At 36.9% G+C, this 21,237-nt stretch overlaps 1 protein-coding gene across 3 annotated transcripts in view; it reads left to right on the plus strand.

The window, feature by feature from the left end:
- Positions 1–21,237, plus strand: part of ANOS1 (anosmin 1) — a 161,576-nt gene that overhangs the window by 62,354 nt on the left and 77,985 nt on the right. For all 3 annotated transcript variants that reach the window (XR_012633719.1, XM_074907431.1, XM_074907419.1), the window contains exon 3: positions 18,061–18,123. Coding sequence is in view for 2 of the 3 variants with exons in the window: in XM_074907431.1 (XP_074763532.1) it covers positions 18,061–18,123 (63 nt within the window). In the remaining variant the exon portion in view is untranslated. The remainder of the gene's footprint in view (positions 1–18,060; positions 18,124–21,237) is intronic.

Raw genomic sequence — 21,237 nt, forward strand, 5'->3', positions numbered from 1 at the left:
ACACTCAAGAAGTGTAGATTTTCTAAGATGTATGAAGTCCATCTTTGCCTACAGGGATGCCCCTTTTCTGGAAAGACTCTTATGTCTAAGGTATCTTTGTTGGTCATTTTCAGGCCTGGAAAGTATTTCAGTAGTTACACTGAGCAAGTGCAACTGTTTGAAAGGACTGAGGAAGAAGTAAGTAAATCAACTGTAATGGCCACAATATAGAAGAATGTAATTTACAAGCTACTTTTTAATATCTTAAGAAAAATTGTATTCTTAGAAGAAAAGACTGAAAAAGGCATAGTTTGAAATTAGTTTCTTAAAAATGCAGGTACAGATTAGTCTAAGAGGTTAAAATTAAAAAGGGAGAGATGTATTTGGATAACGAGCTGTTGATGCTGTTTCCTTTTTTAAGAATATGAATGGAAAGATTGTTTATGTAAGTGGCTTGGCCTAAACGTTGTTCCAGAATTTGTGCCAAATACATAAATTATTCTTAAGATACTCTGGGCCAAATTTAGTTTCCTTGATTGCCTGGGTGGCTCCTATTGATTTTAATGAACATTGCATATGTTAATTCAAGCACAAAATTGGCCCTACGATACTGAATCACTGAGGTTAAACCATAAAAAAGGTTGTTTCTGTATGAATGTGTAAACAAATCTTGAATATATTTGTCAGATACATGCAAACTTTAATGGCCATTCCATTAGGTAATTGTAAAATGCAGGAGAGAAGTATATTTCTTTACAGTCAGACATTATTAAGATGTTTTTAATAGTTATATCCTGAAATATTCTTCATTCTGTCGTGTATGATAAACGCTATTAAAACATTTTTGCACTGTTCCCAAAAAAGGGTAATTTGTGTGATTTTATTTGTAACAATTGGCATTTGCAATAAAGAATATATGTCTATTTTATGTTACAAGTATTCTGTAAACAGTTTCTGTATACTAACAATTTTGCTTCTGGGAAGTGGCAATTTTACATGGTGGTAGAAACATTTTATCTAACTGTCTTGTGGAGATTAGGGAAAAGAGAGAATTGTTTTTTTTATTGTATGACATCAATTGATGCATTTGTTCAGACAAATATAGGATGGTTACCCTAAGGTAATATTAATAATAAATATATAATAATATTATTAATAATAACATATTAATCTCTAGTCACTTGCCCCAAGAATTACTGTGGAAAATATAAAATGGCTAAGACTATTTGAATAAGCAAAAACTAGTGCCATGATGGTTTCATACATAGACCTAAACATATTTGAAATTTTACAGCAATTGAAATTTATATAAATTGAAATTGGGTTGAGGGAGTAAAAATGAATAAAATCATGTAACAAATGTGACTGGCAGTGAAACAAACCAGATTATATTTTATGTCTCGTTCTGAAGTCTTTTCATGAATATTTTTCTATCTACTTTTATGACTGAGTGTTTTTACATTTAAGAAATATAATACAGCCACAAGATTATAAATGTCTGTCTGAAATACTTGTTACAGAAGTATTCTGTTTCCAGGAATATTCTGAAATATTACAGTTGTTGTATAAGAATTGCTTACCCAATCCAATAATCCCACCATGCTAAACAAATTAACAATACTTTGACCAGTGATGAGACTTGAGATTCAGACATCTGAATTTTGGATTCTATACAATTTATACATGATAGATGTACCCAGGCTCCCTCTGTTGTCAGTAGGGATCAAATTAGTACAGTTAGTAACCTCCCGAGAGCTACTTATCTCACCCTGTAAAGGACACCTGTGTTTGGTCCACTGAGTGTCTCTCCACATGCCATTGACTGTATGGAGATCTCCATCAGCTAATGGGAAGTTGAGTCCCTGTCTCACATGTAGACACGCAGTTTAGATGTCCGAGGCTGAATCCCACAGAAGGGCTGTATAGTTCATTTATACCTGTGCACCTAGTTTCATTTGAGTTTCTGTAGAGTCCTGGAGGCATCCATGTGGGGCTGGCAGGTGTGACAGAAGAAAAAGGTGTTTGCCTTTCAGGAGTGGCAACTGAAGCCTAGTTGCCACTCAGTTTAGTGCATTAGAACGGGCAACTGCCATATTTACTTTCTTTCCTGATTTTTGGTTTCAAAAGGAGAGTTTAACTCTTAAAAGAAAATACCTAAAATGTTTAATCGAAAGAAGTAGCTATATAGAAAACAAGCAATAGCTTAACTGAATTAAAAGCTGCAATATTTGATTACACATTAATTTACCCTCAAGGATGTACTGCGGTCCTTAGAGATGACTTCACACGGAAAGCTCTGCAGGACTATTTTATCCTCATACCCCCCTTTTCTATTTCCCTCATCCAGTGCCATTGTTTTCCTTCTTCCTTTTGCAGAAAGTTCTCCAACCTGCCACCTTACTACTACTGCCCAACCTAACTCCATTTGTATTGAGATAAGTGGTAACAAATGACATCCAGTTAGAGCTGCTGCAGCTCCAGAGCCATCAGTGAAGATTTTTCAGGATTGTCAAATTTTGCAGTTTACAATGACAGTAACTACAGAGCAGCTCACAGGTACATGCTCTCTATACAAAATTGAGCGCTCTGGTACCTAGGCATGCATTACCATGAGATTTAGGATGCCTCTGAGCAATCACAGGGAATCAGTTCCTGAGACTGGTGGACACCTGCAATCTGTGCTGATTTAATCTAGAATTATGACTTCTGGTTGTGACCCTTTGGCTATACTTCATTAACTAGTGTGCATTTCCTTGCATATATTTGCATAAAAAGGCAAGCTATCCATTTCATCTGTCAGCATACAGAGTGCTATGCAAAGAGCTGCTTTTCAGACAGTTGTTCTTTGGGGACTTAATACCAACATGCCTCCTTAATCTTACTCTCTGATTCCTCTGAGAGCTTGCTCAAGAGTCCCATTAAGATGAATGGCAGAAAACTAGATGAAGCATTGCATATCCCAGATTTCCACTTTATATTTTTTTCTGCAGTACATCACCTTTATCACAATTATATTCCATTTCATAGAATCATGGAATCATTTATATTGGAAAGGACCCTTAAGATCATTGGGTCCAACTGTTAAAAGATCATTTCATCATCTTAGCATCTGCACATTATGATAGGTCACTTTAAGATGACTAGAAGTATATGACTATCAGTCTTTATGTATTGTAGTCCATGACTGGAAGAATCAGTATGTTGTAATAATCTGCAGTATGTTGTAAGAAATCAGCAGATAATTAACCAAAATGCTCAGCTTCCAAGCTAAAGTTTAAAAAAAACAAACAAACAAAAACCAAACTACATATTCATCTACAATCCTAGAAATCTGTTAGGAATAATATCTGCTAGCTAAATATAATATCTAAGAAGAGTTTTGCTTGCCCAGTTAACAGTGTAAGTTTATACATTGAAGTAATGCATTGATGCCTGTTTGTGCTGCAGAGGTGAACTACCACATGAATGGATTCTGAAAACACAATGTGTGCCCGGGGTGCAGTCTGTGACAGTCTGAACTTGCTTTTCTTTTTAAGTAGAAATGGCCAGTGGTCTGGCCCAGACTATTGCCAGGGAAAATGTATCCAGCTCCATTCTTCCAGCACAAGGCTGAGGTTTGGTTTAACAGTTTATTATGTTCTGTGATAGTTTAATCATAACTATTTATTTATTAACTGAGCTGCCAGTTTGTCCTACTTACCTCTCAACACCATAATGTTAACCTTTATTACTCAGCCTTGGAGGGAAAATAAGATATTAGTTGTTTTTTAGACTGGTTTTATGACTGGCTTAAGCTGCTGTAAGTGCAGGCTGTCAATTAAAGAGGTGTTTACAGACTCCTTTCTCCTTCCTTTTTGCTCACGTCCCTGACCCAGACAGCTAGTTTTTATGAGGCTACTAAGCGAGCTGAATGGGGAAGTTAATTTGCCTAAAAACTGGTCAATTTTTCATCTAGGGTGCCTGTTTCAGCACATTTAACATGCAAACGGGTGCTAGTCCCTTCAGGACTTCCCCTCTTTTGCCCATCACATAATGATAATCTAAAAGAATTAACACTTAGGGATACTTATGCAGAAATTTATCATGTAAGTGTAGTCCTTCTTGCTCATGTGCAGCATGCATTGGAAAATAATAGGAGGGAAGGCTTTTATTTAAGAACCTTCGAAAGAATTTTTGAAACAAGATAGCTATTTTAGGTTATCTTGTTTGAATTTTCTAAGGTATTTAGACACTTTATTATTTAAATAACAATATTTTCTTTTAAATAATGTGTAAAACTATCTAACTTTTAAAGTATTACCTAGCAGTGTTCATTCTGTGCATTGTCACCTAAACTGATAGAATTTTACTCATTTTGGGGTTTCAGTAGACTATGTTAATTATACATTGTTATTGTGAAACTGATCATTTTATCTGTTTTTACAAAAGATTCAATGGATACAATAAAATTTCTAAACATAGGACAGGAAAACATTCTTTGTGTAGTGGGAATATGTTTGGAAAAAGGTAAGATAAGTGTAGAACACAGAGTTTCCTATTACATTTTGCCTTTTTGTTCCTGTTTTACTTGGGGTTAATGGAATTTTAACTTCTGTTTTTATAGAATGAAGTGATATTTCTATTACATATGATCCTGGTACTTTTTAGAAACACCATATTTCTTGATTGTTATTGCTGATCATCTTCACTTTTTTTTTTTTTTTGTGAATTTGAATCACTGTTTTTACTCTGAAATTAATAAAACTGCAAATTTATTTGCTCTTACCTACACAAATTTGTATCATCAGTCTACTTTAGTCAATAGATTTTCCATTAAAACAACAAGTGTAACTGTGAATACAGTGAAAAATTTTGAGACGTACTATTATTAGTTTGATTGATCTATCAGTGAGGTGGACAACATATATATTTAAAAATATTTAGGCCAAGCAATAGAATGTGAATTGCTGCCTTAGAGTAGGGAATGAATATTTTTTCAAGAAAACCTCCTTTTTATTTTTGTGTTCTTTTGCCTCCCCCTTTGCCATAACTGCTTGAAGAGGCATGCACAGATGCCTGCTGCCAGAGTGTGATGCTTAACCTGACCGTCAAACAAGCCTCACAAAGGAAGGCTTTTCAGGTCCCCCAGTGAAACAACCACTGCATTTTATTATGGCGTGAAATTAGAAGTGAAAAGCCCTATGGCTCTTGCTGTTTAGTAATGCGGAATATGTCCTTTCTGACGGTGATGGTAGTGCTGGGAGGGAAATAGAAGCCAGGGAAGAGAAACAAAGTAACGATTTAGACAAAGAGGGCCTCCCTTTTTTTCATCATCTCTGATTGTTAGGTGGTCTATAAAACCATAGTACTGTGGTGGATACAAGCAAAAAGAACATTTAGTTGCGGCATTTTCATTCAGAAATGTATGTGTGAATTTGCAGGGTGATGTATAAGGAGAGTCATCTGTTATCAGGAGAGTTCACTAGTTTAACTCATTTATAAAACAGCAACAAAAAACTTGACTTTGCTTGGAGAGAGCAGCACTGCTCTGACAGACACTTTAAGTTGCATAGCAAGATGGTGTTTATAACAAGACTGTGTGTGGTTATCTGAAGCTGCCTTGTAACAGATTGGAAGGGGAAGGTGCCAGCTTGAAGAGGCTTTCCCTTGTCTGTTTGAGATTAAAAGAATCATGTTTTCTCAATGAAAATTCTGTGCATATATAAAATGTCAAAATATTTATGCTTACTTTTACTTTAAAAGTATTATGTAATCACTAAAGCAAAGAGTTAACTATTAAGAAATTAAAAGTTTATGAGAGAGACATTGTAGAATTTAAGATGGGCTTCATTTCATAGAATCATAGAATCATTCAGGTTGGAAAAGACCTTTAAGATCGAGTCCAACTATACAGTTATCTGTCAGCTGATCACTATCACTGCTGCTGGAAAGAAATTGTGAAACCTCATCCACAGTTCTATACCTGGAAGGGAAAGGCTGTTATGTTTTGTGGACCTATATTGTTAGCTGTAAATATATTGCTGTTATTTTTACTGGATTACCTTCTTTGGATCCTATCTGCATGAAAAGGGTGGCAGGAAACAGTGATCTAGAAACAGTAAGGATGTAGAAGTGGGAAGTTTCTGCCGTGTTGCTTACTCTCTGTGTTATAGATGCAATCTTGGAGAAGCTTTAAAAGCAGAAAGGAAGAGTTGGCATGACTGATCCTTGATAGACTGGTGGAACAGATGCAAACGTGACAAATCAGTTAATTGGTAAACTGCACTGTGGGACTGCAGCCTGAAGGAAGGAATGAAGTTCAGACAGAGAAACAAAACTGCTACTGTTTTGTAATTCAGGTGGTTCATTTCATTATTCATTAATATGGTAGCTACTGTACCAAAGAATTCCATACATAAGCAATGGCACAGAAAGAAGCAGGAAGGCACTAAGCAATTAAAGCTATAAACACAGAATCACAGAATCATCTAGGTTGAAAAAGACCTTGAAGATCATCCAGTCCAACCATTGACCTAACACTGACAGTTCCCAACTACACCATATCCCTCAGTGCTATGTCAACTCTACTCTTAAACACCTCCAGGGATGGGGACTCCACCACCTCCCTGGGCAGCCCATTCCAACACCTAACAACCCGTTCTGGAAAGAAATGCTTCCTAATATCCAGTCTAAACCTTCCCTGGTGCAACTTGAGGCCATTACCTCTTGTCCTGTCGCTTATTACTTGGTTACAGAGACTCATCCCCAGCTCTCTGCAACCTCCTCTCAGGTAGCTGTAGAGGGCGATGAGGTCTCCCCTCAGCCTCCTCTTCTCCAGACTAAACACCCCCAGTTCCCTCAGCCGCTCCTTGTACGACCTGTGCTCCAGACCCTGCACCAGCTTCGTTGCCCTTCTCTGGACACGCTCAAGTCATTCAATGTCCTTTTTGTAGTGAGGGGCAATCACTATCAGCAAAGAGCTTCTTCACCTTTTCAGACTGTATCACTCTACATTTGATTTAAAATAATTTATGCACATGCCACAGTATATCTTGTGTGCACACTAGTGCTCCAGGCTTGACTTGCTGTTTCTTAGCATGTTGCCAATGCTACACCTTATATCTTGACAGGTGAAACCTCAGAAAGTGGAGATTTAAAATAAGTGCTAGGAAGAGTTTTGAAAAAAGGGAACTAATTTGCACTTGATGCAGCACATAAAAGCAAGCCAATAGAAGAACAGGAAAATTATCTTAGAGGCAACAGTTTGAATAGGGATAATTGGAATGACAGTTTTAAGACCAGAGTAGGTTGGTAGAGCAAACAAAGGTGTGAAAAAAGGAGAGCATGAAAAATAATATTATTTCTGTAACAAAGAAGAGGTGGTGGAATAGGTACTGCACTGAGATATAGCCCAAATATTTGTACTTCTTGTAAGCATTTCAGAAGAACTTCAGGAGGATCAGAAAGTGCTGCTAGGATATGCCCCTTCAAGGTGAGAGGTTCACATTTAAGGCACTCCTCTAGAGAACTCCTCACTGCTTATACAGGAGAGAGAAAGCTCCATCAAATACTTTAGGGCATTCATTTGAATGTAGGAGGTTTAAGTTCAATTCTGTGTTTCAGATTAAGCAAAATAAGAACTCAAAGGTTTTTTTTGGTGGCTGTGTTAATCTCTAGGCTATGAGGCAGGGAAAGGGAAGAAACTACATTTCTGTTTCATCTGGTACAAAGCCTTGTAAACAAACTTTGAAAAGAACTGGTCAGAAACGAACTAATGTTTGGGAGCCAATTTTCTGTTGACATGGATGGCCATGATTTTGATTTGGTAACAAAGAATAGAAACATGAAAAGCGTCTTAGGATTGTTCTTCTGTCCTTTCAGACAAGCACTTCTGCTGACAAAGTTTGACATGCCAGACAACTAAGCCATACAGATAGATATCCAGCTGTCAGTGTTGAAAGTTATTTTCACTCTAAAAAGATTAGAGTTGAAACTGCTGTATTTCTGCAACAGTGTGATGATGATATGACTACTTTTTTTTTTTTTTTAGTAGTAATCTAAATTTAAATTTACAATTATTTTATGTTAAAACAGTTCATTTTTAACACCTTCAGTGATTCTCACTTTCAATACATGTACAGCTTTTCCGGTAGCTTTCACTTTCTGTTTAATACTGGGAATTTACAGCAAGTGCTACCTAGACTTCCAGAAAATTTTACCTGAAGTCCTTGACAGGGGTCTTGGTCTTTCTGGAGCTCTAATGCAGATGTTGGAGCATGTGGAGATTTCAGATGGTGGATTTTCAGAGATCAATGCAGTCAGAACAGCTTTTTTATCAAAATGTTTGAAACCGAGCCTCCTACAGCCTTTAGGAACAAAGCCTGTAATGCTATTCTGTATGTGCAGAGGTCTGGACAGACTTAACTGATACACTGTTACTAGCCCTTTGCCTGTCTCTATTCAGGTGATGTGGATACTGACTCTTAAGTCATAATGCTTTCTTTATTTGCTTAGGATATTGAAGGCATCCAGTTGCTAACACTTAATACTGTGGTATTGGCATCCCTGTTGTTGTCTGCTGAGATGAACTGGACAGTTAAGAAAGAGAAATTATTTTTGTAAGCTCATGTTTTTGTTAAGATATCCAACCATTGCACTTCTGGAAAATTTTCTTTACTGTAAGTCCTGATTTGATAGTAGCAAGTTTGCATAACTGTGGAGAGCAGTAATACGTGCTCATGTGTGTGCTTTTAGTCCCTCCACACCCAAGTAAAATAAATACACATCCAAAGCAGCTATTTGCTATAGCAGTTTAAACTATGCTACCAGTAAAGTTTCCCAGAAATGTTCCATTCTGCTCTGAAATAACCATTTCAATGGCCAGACCACTCTCCAAAGTGCTGGTAACAGAAAGAATACAGTTACACCTGAAACTGCAGTAGTTTGCTTCAATAACTCTATGTCTAAGCCTTGTAAGAGATTGAGTAAACAGAGCTGAAATTGAGGGTTTGTCCACCTCTCTGCTTAAGTAGCAAAACAGAGCTTCAAAGAAACATGTCAGTATGCTATCCTTCTCTTACTTATTTGGATATTATTTTGAATAACCTTTATCTATGTCCTTCAAATTTGTAATTGGAAGATACTGTAGCTATGTTCTGCATGATTTGGTGAAGATTTTAGAGGTCTGCTCTGCGACACTGACAGTCCCATCTGCAGAAACAATTTACATTTATTGAGAATACACTGCTTGGATGCAAAACCAAAAGTAAAATTGTTTAGTGCTGGTTTTGAAATGTAATTTTAGAAAGTATTTCAGTATTAACACCATTTTTAGGTGAATAAGGGTTGTTCCTATCTTTCAAGACTTCAGTTCAATGTGCCAGATAGGGAAGGTCTCACTTTGTAGGTTTATATTTAGCATATACTTGGAAGACATGATCTACCATCTTTTTCCTAAAATATAAAAACAGTGAGAAAAATAGAAATAATCCAATTCCTGGAAAATTATCTAAAGCAAGTGATGTGTTGTAAGTTCCATATTGCAGGTTGTATACATCATCCTACTTAGATAAGAATTATCAAAAATAAATCTTAATTGCTTATGTGGTGCTATGTTTTGGATCTCCATTATACAGCTTTTGCTAGTCTTTTTTATAAAGGATATACCAAATTCCACCAGGAAATACAGCTCTCATTCCTGTTGACTAAGACCATCACTGGATTGTTTATATTCTCTCTTACTTTCTGATGTTAGAACTCAACACAAAATGCTATATTCTCATAATTTAACCCTTAGTACTTTAATGCTAAATTGCTCTGCATGAGGTCACATGTGAATTAATCAGAAAAGTCTTTTAGGGTGTTAGCCTCAGATTAATCCCGACCACTGCAGGTACACCCTTGCGTGATGTGATATACTGTGATGGTGGCCATGTGGTTGCTGTTCCCTATCCCTGTCTGTCCCTGCTTGCTCTTGTCAGACCCTGGAAGTTTGTGCTGCACTGTTTTACATTACAGTTGAAGAGGATTCAGAACAGTTAAGGTAGCGTGCTGGTTTTGGCTGGGGGGGAGTTAATTTTCTTGATAGTAGCTAGTATGGGGTTATTTTTCATATTTGTCCTGAAAACAGTGCGGATAACACAGGTTTGTTTTAGTTACCGCCGAGCAGTGCTTAAAGAGTGTCAGGGCCTTTTCTGCTTCTCACCCCACCCCACCAGCGAGGAGGCTGGGCGTGCACAAGGATATGGGAAGGGACTCAGGTGGGACAGCTGACCCCCACTGACCAAAGGGATACCCCATACCATATGGCATCATGCTCACCATATAAAGCTGGGGGAAGAAGAAGGTATGGGTGGACATTTGGAGTGATGGTATTTGTCTTCCCAAGTCACTGTTACATTTCATGGAGCCCGGCTTTCCTGTAGATGGCTGAACACCTGCCTGCCAAATGGAAGAGGTGAATGAATTCCCTGTTTTGCTTTGCTTGTGTGTGTGACTTTTGCTTTGCCTATGAAACTGTCTTTATCTCAAGCCATGAGTTTTCTCACTTTTGTGATTCTCTCCTCCATCCTACTGAGGGGGAAGTGAGTGAACGGCTGGGTGGGGCTTAGATGCTGGCTGGGTTTAAACCATGACAGGTAGCTGTAACTACATCTCTAATAGAGGCACCATTCCCTTAGTTTCAGTGCCAGCCCCAGGTATTTTGCTGTTAGATTTTCTGAGTTACTTTTTCTTGGCTTCTGAAAAATATGAAGCAGTTATCTGTCCTAAAACATAAGGATGCACTGTCTGAATGTTGATTACAAATGAAAGATTTTCTTTGTGCGTGTATCTATATATACACATGCACATACTTTTATTATTTAGAATAAATTAGTATTTGCAGATGATAACAAATTCCACATTAGTAACTTGTTCCTTGTCATCTACCCTATCACAGTACATGCCAGGATGTCATCAGTATAGAACAAGAAAAAATACATTTCAAGAAGGACTAAGAAGTGTTCCTTAAAGGGATTCTAAAGACCCAGGTCACTCTAACCAAGAAGCACATTCTTTAGTGACCATTTAAAATCTAAGACCTGGCTTTCATTCAAAACCAGCTCTACAATTAGCAATACTTTCAGACAGTATCAGCTGGGTTCCCAGTGTACATGATAATGTCACAGAATAACCCCAACTGTAACTAATTTAATTAAGACTTGATCCTCGAATACAAAATCACTCCTTTTCACCAAATCTTGATGCTCACTGACCTACAGGAGAAAAAACAGGCAATACAGACAGGGAACCTTTCTCTGTCATTTAACCCATTTGTTTATTTAGTTACAAGGGAACTTTATTTCTAGTGTAATTCTCATGAGAATCTCTTTAACATGAACAAAGGAATAATTCCAGGTAGCCACATGAAACTCCTACTTTACATAAAAGAATATGTTTCACAGTTGTTCCTCTTAGACTTTCAAAGTTTTCAAGATACTTAAACCTCTCCCAGTCCACATTAAATGTAACTGAATTGTAGGAACTAAACTGTTACACTATGTTTCTAGAAAGTTTATGACTAGTTCTCTGATAGTTCAGTCCACTAATGGAGGAAGAGAGGCAGAAGAGGCAGAGAAACAGAGACTGACACGGCTTAAAATGGATGTTGCAAAATGCTCGGAGTCTCATTGGGTGGTACATATCAACCTACAAGCTAGTAAGACAGTTACTGATTCTGCAGTTGAACATTCCTCTGGGCTCGTGGATTTTTTTGGCCTGAGGAACTTACTGGTTCATTAGTGTATCTCTACCTCTAATGGTTTGTTTTAAACAGTAGATGTGTACAGGGGGTGCCTGACCTAATAGGGTGTATGAGCGCCTGAAATTTTGATCGTACCTGATGTGCTGCAGTGCCTTATCTTAGGCACTTGATCACCGGGAAGGGTGCTCACAAACTTGAGTGCGATACCCTGATACCATGAACCACTCACATGGAGAATTACTCACGTGAAGCCTCCCAATCAATCAAACTATCAAGCATAGGTTTTGGAGAGCATCAGGAATGATCTAGCACGGAAATGAGAAAAGCATTTTTTTACATCATGATTCTGGATTCACTTTCCTGCCTCTGTAGGATTTGTCACTCAAAGTGCCTGAAATTTTCCTTGCATATAGTTCTGTTTACCTTAGCTTTTAATTTTGTAACATACATTATGAAAGTCACACCTGTGTGTTCTGGGTGGGTAGACAGCACATACCTTCGTGCTGGTCAAAGATTTAAACTGGAGATTTAAAAACAAATAGACCAGGGACCTTTAAAAGAGCATGCCTTCAATTTCATAACCAAACACTTCTTTCATTTTAACATGCAGAATTCAGGTAGGCTGCCTTGAACCTATAAAAGGAAAATACTCAAAGTTTATGAGGATGTTCATTACCATAGGTATTTGAGACACAAATGTATAATTACACTTTTATAAAATTATTTGACAAAAATTATGTACATTCTTGAAGTGGTCAGCCAAAGTCCTTCAGATGGATTAATTGGTCTCATCCCAGGATGCTTTTCTTATGTTTCATTGCAAATTATTAAAAGAGGTTTGATTCTTACCTACTTTTATGCACAATTAATATTCTATTCTCCTAAATTATTTTTTATAGGTATAGCTTTTAGAACTACATCATGTCCTCCTAAGTGCGGAAGTATGAATCAGACCCATGTGACAAGTTGGGAGAATCTAATTTGGTCTTTGGTTCAAACAGTAATGTAAATATTGATACTTCTTTTTGACATTAGTAAATGAGATGTACCTTCTAGGAAGAGAATGTTTAAGGATTGTTTTTTGTGTGTATGGATCTTTTGGGAAAATATAATCCAGAACTAATGGGAGATTTTTTTTTTTTATTGATATACCGAATTTTTTAAAATTATAAATCTTCCTGATGGATCTCTTCAGTTTTATCATGAGAAGTAGTTTCAGTAAACACATCCTGCATCTAATGACTCGTATAGTAAAGAAGAAAAGTCGTTGTTCAAACTATTCAAAATTTAGTATGTTCTATGGTGTGATATTGCTAACACCTAATACTGTTCTACCAAACTAGCATGCTATTAATTAATTTGGACTGGGTAAATATTCAACTGTACATTTACTGTTCTAAAACAAAAAAAATTGTGTTCTTCATACAGCTCACAGTTCAGTTTTTGAGACAGAGAAAGTAACAATTTCTATTCCTGTTGATAAACATCAGTTGTAGTTAAAGAAAAATCTCAAAATCACTTATTTTTCTCTTGCTTCCTGTTTATGTTTTGCACTATGTTTACTGCCACTGTGCTAAAATTTACAGATTGAAAATAATTTTTTTTCATGGTTCCTTTGGGCACAGTTGCATATTTAACTGTACCTATCACAAAACTGTTCTCTGTAAGAGTGATGAACAGTCTGTTCTCCTTTGACTTTGGTTAAATTCCTGACCCCAAGAATGTTCTCTGCTCAGTGCCTGACAGTGAGTACCTGCATTTTTCAGGTACTTGTCTTCATGACATGGCAGGTTCTTAGGAGACTGTACACTGTAAAGTGGTTTTTCCTTTATTTTTTTAACCAATTTCCTTTTAATTAAATACCTTAGGACAGGAAAACACTTAAATATATATTCTAAGCATAAATAATTAATTTCTGACCTTGCTTTTGTGAGCAAATTGAATGGTCAATGATAATGAAAAGAATAATTACATTCCATCTGTAATGTTTTGATTCCGTTCTTTTTTGCAACAGTTTGCATATGGCTTGGTTCCACTTCAGTGAGGGAAGAAGCCTTATTAAACAGAAATACTATGGGTAGACTCTTCTACTCCAAAATAAATGTTTGATATGTTAAATTCAGCTATTTAACTTAAATATAATATTTGAGTAAATATACTGTATTTGAATAAATATTTAATACTTAAATGATGTTTTGAAATTCATTACACTTTAAAAATTGCTGTGTTGGTGTAACTCTGTCCCATTCAGTTCAAAGGCAACATTTCCTAAGCAAAAGTGTTGATGGACTGTTTTGTAAATCCCTTTACTAACCAAAGTAAATGGCATGCATCTTGTGCTAATCTCATAGTTACTTTATTTACAGTTTAAAAATTAGAACAAAAAAACCTTAACTGCGTATTTTAAAAAAATGAAATTAAAGATATAACCACCAAATATTTTAAAGCAATAGTAATCCTTCTTTCTCGAATGAAACAGTACTTTGCCCTTGTCCCTTATTTTACACAGTCTGAAAATTAACAGATCTATAGTGGCATCTGCTACATGCTTATGTACCTGTGTGTGTATGTACACACACACACACACACAGAGTCTTTAAAGGATGACAAATGCTGGGGTACTTTTTATTAGCACTCCTTTTGGCTTTTGATGCAATTGTTTAGTACTTAGTAACAACTCTGCAGCAGTCTGGATGAAGAAGGCAGGTCTACAATTTGCAGACTTAAGGAGAGGAGATGACAAAACAGGTGCTTTAGGAGGATTCAATTTAGCAAGGGCAGTGTGATTTACACTCATCATTTTAGGATTGCCACCAGTCCATAATGACTGGTTCAATGCTGTGTTTCATATCTGTTCCCGCCCCAGCAGTGGAGCAGCCTTTACGGTGGTGCAGGAGCAGCAGTCAGCGGTAGCTCCAGGGGACCGGTGACATCTGGTGAACGGACTGCCGGCACGCTTCCCATGCCGCTGCTCGCCTGCCTGCTGGTGGTCTGCCATCTACATACCTAAGCTTAGCTTCTGAGGGTGGGTGGTAATGTCTGCAAGATATTTTTTATTCCATAAAGTAGAGACAAAACCGGCTGTCAGCTACTGCTTGTTCTAGATTCCTTCTTATCCTGGATAGAGGTTTTCAGCATCCTTTTAACAGGCACACACATTTACACTAATCCAGAAAACCTGGACATGTTTACCTGTTGCGTGGGAATTGTTTTCTCAGGGGTGTTTTAGGTATTTCCTTGAAACTCTTCTTATTGATGAGAAATGCAGTATGCATTCCTCTCAGACATCAAAGCTAAACACACCACCAGTGAAATAGCTCCTGTTGGTCTGGGGAGCTTTGGGTCAGGCATTGACTGTGTTCCATTAAAATTATTAGAAATGTTATTACCCAAATTTTAAGATGTATGCACTTTTTTTGTATTCTCTGAAGCCGTGTATTTAAGAAAACATGTTATTGCCACTAGTGTTGACTGACTTTTTCTTGATTTTAATTGTTATTATGCATGGAATGATACCTGTCAGAAAACCTTCAGCTGCTGTTGATGTAAGGCCTGATTCTGCTTTTTCTTGAGAGAATTTTCAACTTGATGCTTGTCTTGGCTAGGTGGTCTAAAAATGGAGGTGATCCATAGTGGAGGGAGAAATGTTTTACTGCAGTACTGTGCAGAGCACTGCAAAATGTATGCTTGTTTGTTGGTAGACTCATCTTGATGCACATTCATAGCAAAGCATGCCAAAGATGAGAAAAACCCCACAGCCTGTTGCAGATAAAAGATACAGCTCAGAGTGACCCATGTAAATGGGGTGAGAAAGTTCTAACAGAACCAGGCAGGCTCAAGTTTATGAGGACAGAGAGTTTACTGGAAAGCTGAGATGTCTGGAAAAAGACAAATTTATGTACGCAATAGCCCTTTTTCAGAGCTAACATATATGTAACACATTGGATCTGGAACACATTTCCCTCTCCACATAAAAAACATCAGGAGAGACTTCATAGGGAAAAATAAGTATCTCTCTAACAGATTATTGCCATTCAGAGGATAAAGCTCACCACACAGGGGGATCTCAAGATCACAGCTGATTACAGTTAAGTCAACAACTCAGAGGTGAGAGCTGGATCCAAGCTTCCAGCTTTTCCAGCTTCCCACTTTAAGGGAACTTCATAACAGAGTAGCTAGGAGGATAAATGCACAAACCTCTGTTCGTGAGTTGCTCTCATCTTTGTTATTTCAAACTTAACTGCTTTTTAAGGACAGTCCCAAACTCTTCTAGTGCAAATTTATTAGCAACACTTCGGTCTGTTAGCAGATTTTCTCCAGTTTAGGGAGTCGTACAGCTCCACTAAAGCTAGGCAGTCGGCTCCTGCAGTAGCCCATGGTGCTAGGCTCAGCCCAATGCTCTGAGGACTCCTCATACAGCAGGAGCAGGAAGATTTTTTTATTTATGTGTAGGTAACAGCGAATACTCTAGTTAGAGCCTATAAGGCTTATGATGGAGGCCTTATGGCTTGCTACATCATCTGTTTTCCTTGGAGTATTCTGAGAGCAGATTGTAGGATACTGATCAGTCCTGGTTTAGTTTTGTCCATCTTTCCTTTGAAATGTTTGAGTTGAGATGTCCATCGTCTCTGCTTGTGCTGATGGTGGGAAATGCTGGGGCTCAACTGAAGGAAGCTTGTGCTGTCCTGAGTGATTACTGCAACAGAGTGGCAGCCAGACAAGGCATCAAGTTCTGGAGCCTGTTTATGCCTTGGACAAACCCTCTGCAGCATATAGCATCTTGGTATTTTCTTCCAGGAGTACCAACTGTTTTGCTCTAGAGCCTGCAAGGAAGGTGGTCCAAGTCAGCATGAACTTGGTCCTAGTTGTTATCTCAAGACTGTAGATGTGCTGGTTTAGATATTGTCTGTGTGGCTGTGCAGCAGTGTAATAAGAATTCAGAGAAGGCAAGAATATAAAAATCCTGACAGCCTTGGGAATCATTGTCAGAGTCACAGATCAAACTGTTGCCCATTTTGTCTTTACATCATTTATACTGCTGTAATTTGGGGCTAAACCCATCAGACAGTTAGGAGAGTTGTAAAATTGGTGTGACAGTGGAATTGAGCTCAAAGGTGCAGTAACTATACCACAGGAGGAACAACACTCTGGAATTAATTAAAATTACTGACTTCAGTGACATTTTATAATGTCTCCTTCTAATTACTCTGTATACAACACATTGTGAATTTTGAAGAGCTAGAAATTGAGTCTAAAATACTAAAATATATATAGAGAAAAAGTTTGAGTGGTATTTTTCATTCCTGAAATATGTAACCTTTGTGACTAATGGTTTTATTATAGTTTTCAGGTTTTGTTGGTAAGTGCTTAACTTTTAAAACACTATTTTGTTTAGTACATTAATGATACAGGTAGACAGCTGAGATACAGCCTATATGTATTCATGCTTGGTTTTGAATAGCATAAATGTATATGGATCCAATCTAATGCTATGTATAAGATAAACAAGTTATATAAATACTAAATTGCATGTCAAAAGCCTTTCTTTTTGGTGCAATAAGTATCTTTCCACTATTACCAGAAGGAGTAGGTGTTATTAACTCCCAACAATGCCAGTATTTTCCAAGATCATATTTTTAACAAAGGAAGGGAAGAGGTTTCTGGATGTGAGTCTAAATTTATGTTTCAGCTGCAATAAATGCTCTTAATAGTGTGATTTTTCTTTATGCTATGTTGTGAAGCTTGACTCTGGTTTGCAGAGTCTGAATCTCAACTCTCTGTATAGCCATTGCAGTAGAGGTTGAAGGTGAAGAAATGATAATATGGTACATGAAATAAAGTGGGTTTGCTTACAGACCAGTGAATATTGTCTATTTATGCAGGAATAGTGGTTAAACCTCTTCTAGAGTTTACTCCGTAGCTTGCTGAAATAGTTTCTCGCTTGGGAAGGCAATATAGCTGTCTAATCTTAAGGCTGGTCAGAGAGGAGAAGATTTAACTTTCTGTATTTTAGAACAGTGCTTTTGACATTGTCTCTGTGATCCAGTGACACTGTGTTAAGTGGTATTAGGACCTAGATTCAATCAGGCAGAAAATAGGTTGGCATATAAACAAGTGAGGCAATTGCCTTGTACAGTAAGAAATACTGAAAATATTTCTTGTAATCTAACCATGGTTTGTCATGACCCTGCTCTGACACCATGACTCAATGGCAGTCTTATCCTCAGGAGAAGTGGATTTTTAAAGCCTATTATTAACTTCCTATGGGCCAAACAAACAACTGGAGAAGAAATGGGGTCATTTGTGGTTGCTTATTTATTTCTCCTCCTGACACTTATATGCCTCCTGATTCTTCCTAGTGCCTGGAGCCCTGCAAAGAGTCCTGGGACTTGAGGAAAAACCATTGCCAAAGCTTCTGTGAGGTACGTCAGCCCAAGGGCACTCTTTATCAATTTGTTCTAGCTGTCTCTTTCATTTAAATTATTAGCTTCAATGAGACAGCTCACAAACATAGGATTTTTACAGCATTTGCCTTCATTTGAATGGATACATATATAACAATTTAGCCATATTAAGTATGAATTTTTTTTTTTTTTCTAAATGATTTATCTCAACTTGAAGTTTTAAGACTTAATCCAGTCACACTTACATAGCTTCTCTCAGAAGGTGCTGTTAAATCCCTCCTGTAAGATGCTATTTCTACCACATGTCCTTCTGTCTTTTCTAGTTATATGTAAGAAAGAATATCTTTGTTTAAAAGATAAAATGTTAGTGTTTGAAAATCCTTGTGCTGGGTAGCTAGAAAAGATGGTTTTCCTGTATATGAAAGTCAATCTGATTTCTAAAAGAATATCTCTCCTAGACTAACTAGACTGTGGACTTCTAGTTCAGAAGACTACTATCAAAATATGTAATTATTCAGGAACAAGTCTTTGCAAAACTGTTTCAGAATGACCTTGTGAATAAGCAAACCTAGATCAGTTAAACTAGTACAAAACTCGAGATAGTTTTATTAGATTTAAAACAAGAGTGCTGAGTTGATGCAAGTCAGCTGTTACAGTTTTTGTGTTTTTTAGTACAGATGGGAATAACATCTCAGTAAAAAGTTGCTTTATTATAATGAAATCAATATAAAGATACAACTTTATTCAAGTCTATGAAAGTGTATGATTCTGATGATGTTCAGCTTTTCCTATAAAAAATAGAAGTGACCTCAATTGATATATTGATCTCACTGATACACTGATTTAACTCCCTCATCACTATGGGCATGCTTTTTCTGGTACAAGACCATGTTTTATGTTTAAATGATTTTAAGCATCATGAAGATGATAATAAAGCTGCGATTTCAACAAAAAAAAAAAAATTAGATCTGACTATGTGTACATAGGGATTACTGGATTACTGATCTATGCAGTCACATTAGAAGACAAAGTAAATTTTTCTCATGAAGACCAATCCTTGTAAGAGTTCTTTAACGCAGATTAATTGTTGCTTCCTCATATACAAAACTTTTGGGTAGTGGAATAAAGCAGTTTTACTTGATCTAATTTATGCCATTCTCATATATCGATTCTCACAAAGGCAGTATGTTTCCAGATATGGGTGAAAATATGTATAAAATTGGTTTAAAAGGAAAACATTTGTAGAACACTGTTCTATTGTAGTTAAAAGCAGTGAGCATCCCTCTTTGATTAGTGTTTTGTGGTTGAAGCTAAATTTAGAACTTCAAAGGCCCGTAATGAAGAGCAGCACATTTAGCAGCTAACTGAAAAATGAGCTGTGAAATAGGGTGAGGAGGAGAAGCCTTGAGGACATATTATGCCTGAGGGAGCTATAAAGTTTTTAATTAAGTAGCTGCAAATTTGTGATGTTTTAGGATTTGAAATTAGCTTCACACACAGACAAAAGACCACTTTCCTTTCTCTCAGACTCATGTATGCTTCATAGACATTGATTGAATTAAAGGAGGCTGTTTTCCTTTGAGGATGTTTTCAATCTTTTTGTATTTTGTAAAAAATTTGGAAGCAACAATTTAGCTTTGTGTTTCTCAAGGTCCCTCCTTGGTATATTACGTCTTATTTACTGAATGAGTATAGTAATGTTAAAGGAACCCTGTGTGTGAAGAAGAAAAGGAGACCATTTACCTGACTCCTTTCTTTTTATAAATTCAGTTTCCTGCTGGTTTGACTTCTTACTGGGCTAACCATGGGATGAGGTGTATTCCAATGAGGGGAACAGTAGGAGTGCATGTCCAAGGATCACGGGGGTCAGTGGGAGAGATAGGGACAGCTCATTTTGGCAGCTTTCATGATACTTAAGCCTTAACACCGAAATTCTTCCTTAAAACCCTGATTCAAAAATTCTGGACTGTTCTGTAGGACAAGATGGAAGAGGTAGTGTAGTGGCACATTCTTGGACCACAGTGATTTTGGAGAATAAACTGACACATAGTCTGTGAAACACCTGGACCTCCATAATAGTGAAGTCTTTCTCATTTTGCCAGAAATAAGAGAACAGTAAAAATAAGAAAGTAAAACATTTGAATATGAAAGGAAGTTGCAGAAGTTTCATGAACAGTTTCATGGAGAGTGAGTTATAATTCCTGTGTGGGTTTAGGAATCTGTAAATCAGATCTGTCAGAATGGAAGCTTTTTGGTTGCTTTGAGATAGAAAGGCAGGCTATAGATAACCTCAGTTACATGGGTTGCCCCTCTACAGTTACACCAATCGCTTTGAGGGAATCGCTTTAGCTGTTTTTGCACCAAACTAAATAAAGCATCAGTTAAAAGAGGAGATGAAATCCTTATGTCACACACAATATTTTCCCCGGGGTGCTAGATGCTATTTTTAATACAGTTTTAAGTGAACCTTGCAAACCTCTGACTACTACACATTCTATAAAATGTCTATGTGTTGAAGCAATGTCTTGTATATCTAGGACTTGATTTCTCAAAGAAATAGCATTTAATTTGATCTTTAATCATTATATTTAAGGCTTATTTTAATCTGTATTTTCTGCTGATCACTTTATCAGAAATTTAGTTCCGTTCCCGTGAAGAGCTATACAGTTACTAATATGCTGGAAGGAACATAAAGATACTACAAAATCTTCTCTTAGCCAACTCATTTCAAACAGTATAATGAAAAAGATTTTGCTTCTTTATTTAGAGTGGCATTACATCAGATACTGTGGGTAAAATGTTAGGAAGTACAAAGGGAGGAATGTGGAGTAGTCAAAAAAAAAAAAAGACTGTCTGACCATTGCTTCCCCTTTGTTTTGGGAATGTTTTTAATCTGTCATTGAGCAACTCTGTAGCCAGCCAATGTGAGGAAAACAAGGGATAGCTGGCAAATATAATCAACTTTATTCCATTAAAGATGGTGGTCTTACTTGAGGGAATTCATCATTCTGTACTTGGAATGCTTTTTTAGAAGTGGCTTGAATATACAAATCTTCAGGGATAGTCTTGCAAGAGCTGAAAATCCAAATTTTCCTTTAGAAGGTCTTGGAAAACATACATCTTTTCATTTTG

This window comes from Athene noctua, chromosome 1, assembly GCF_965140245.1.
Source record: "Athene noctua chromosome 1, bAthNoc1.hap1.1, whole genome shotgun sequence".
Taxonomy (NCBI): domain Eukaryota; kingdom Metazoa; phylum Chordata; class Aves; order Strigiformes; family Strigidae; genus Athene; species Athene noctua.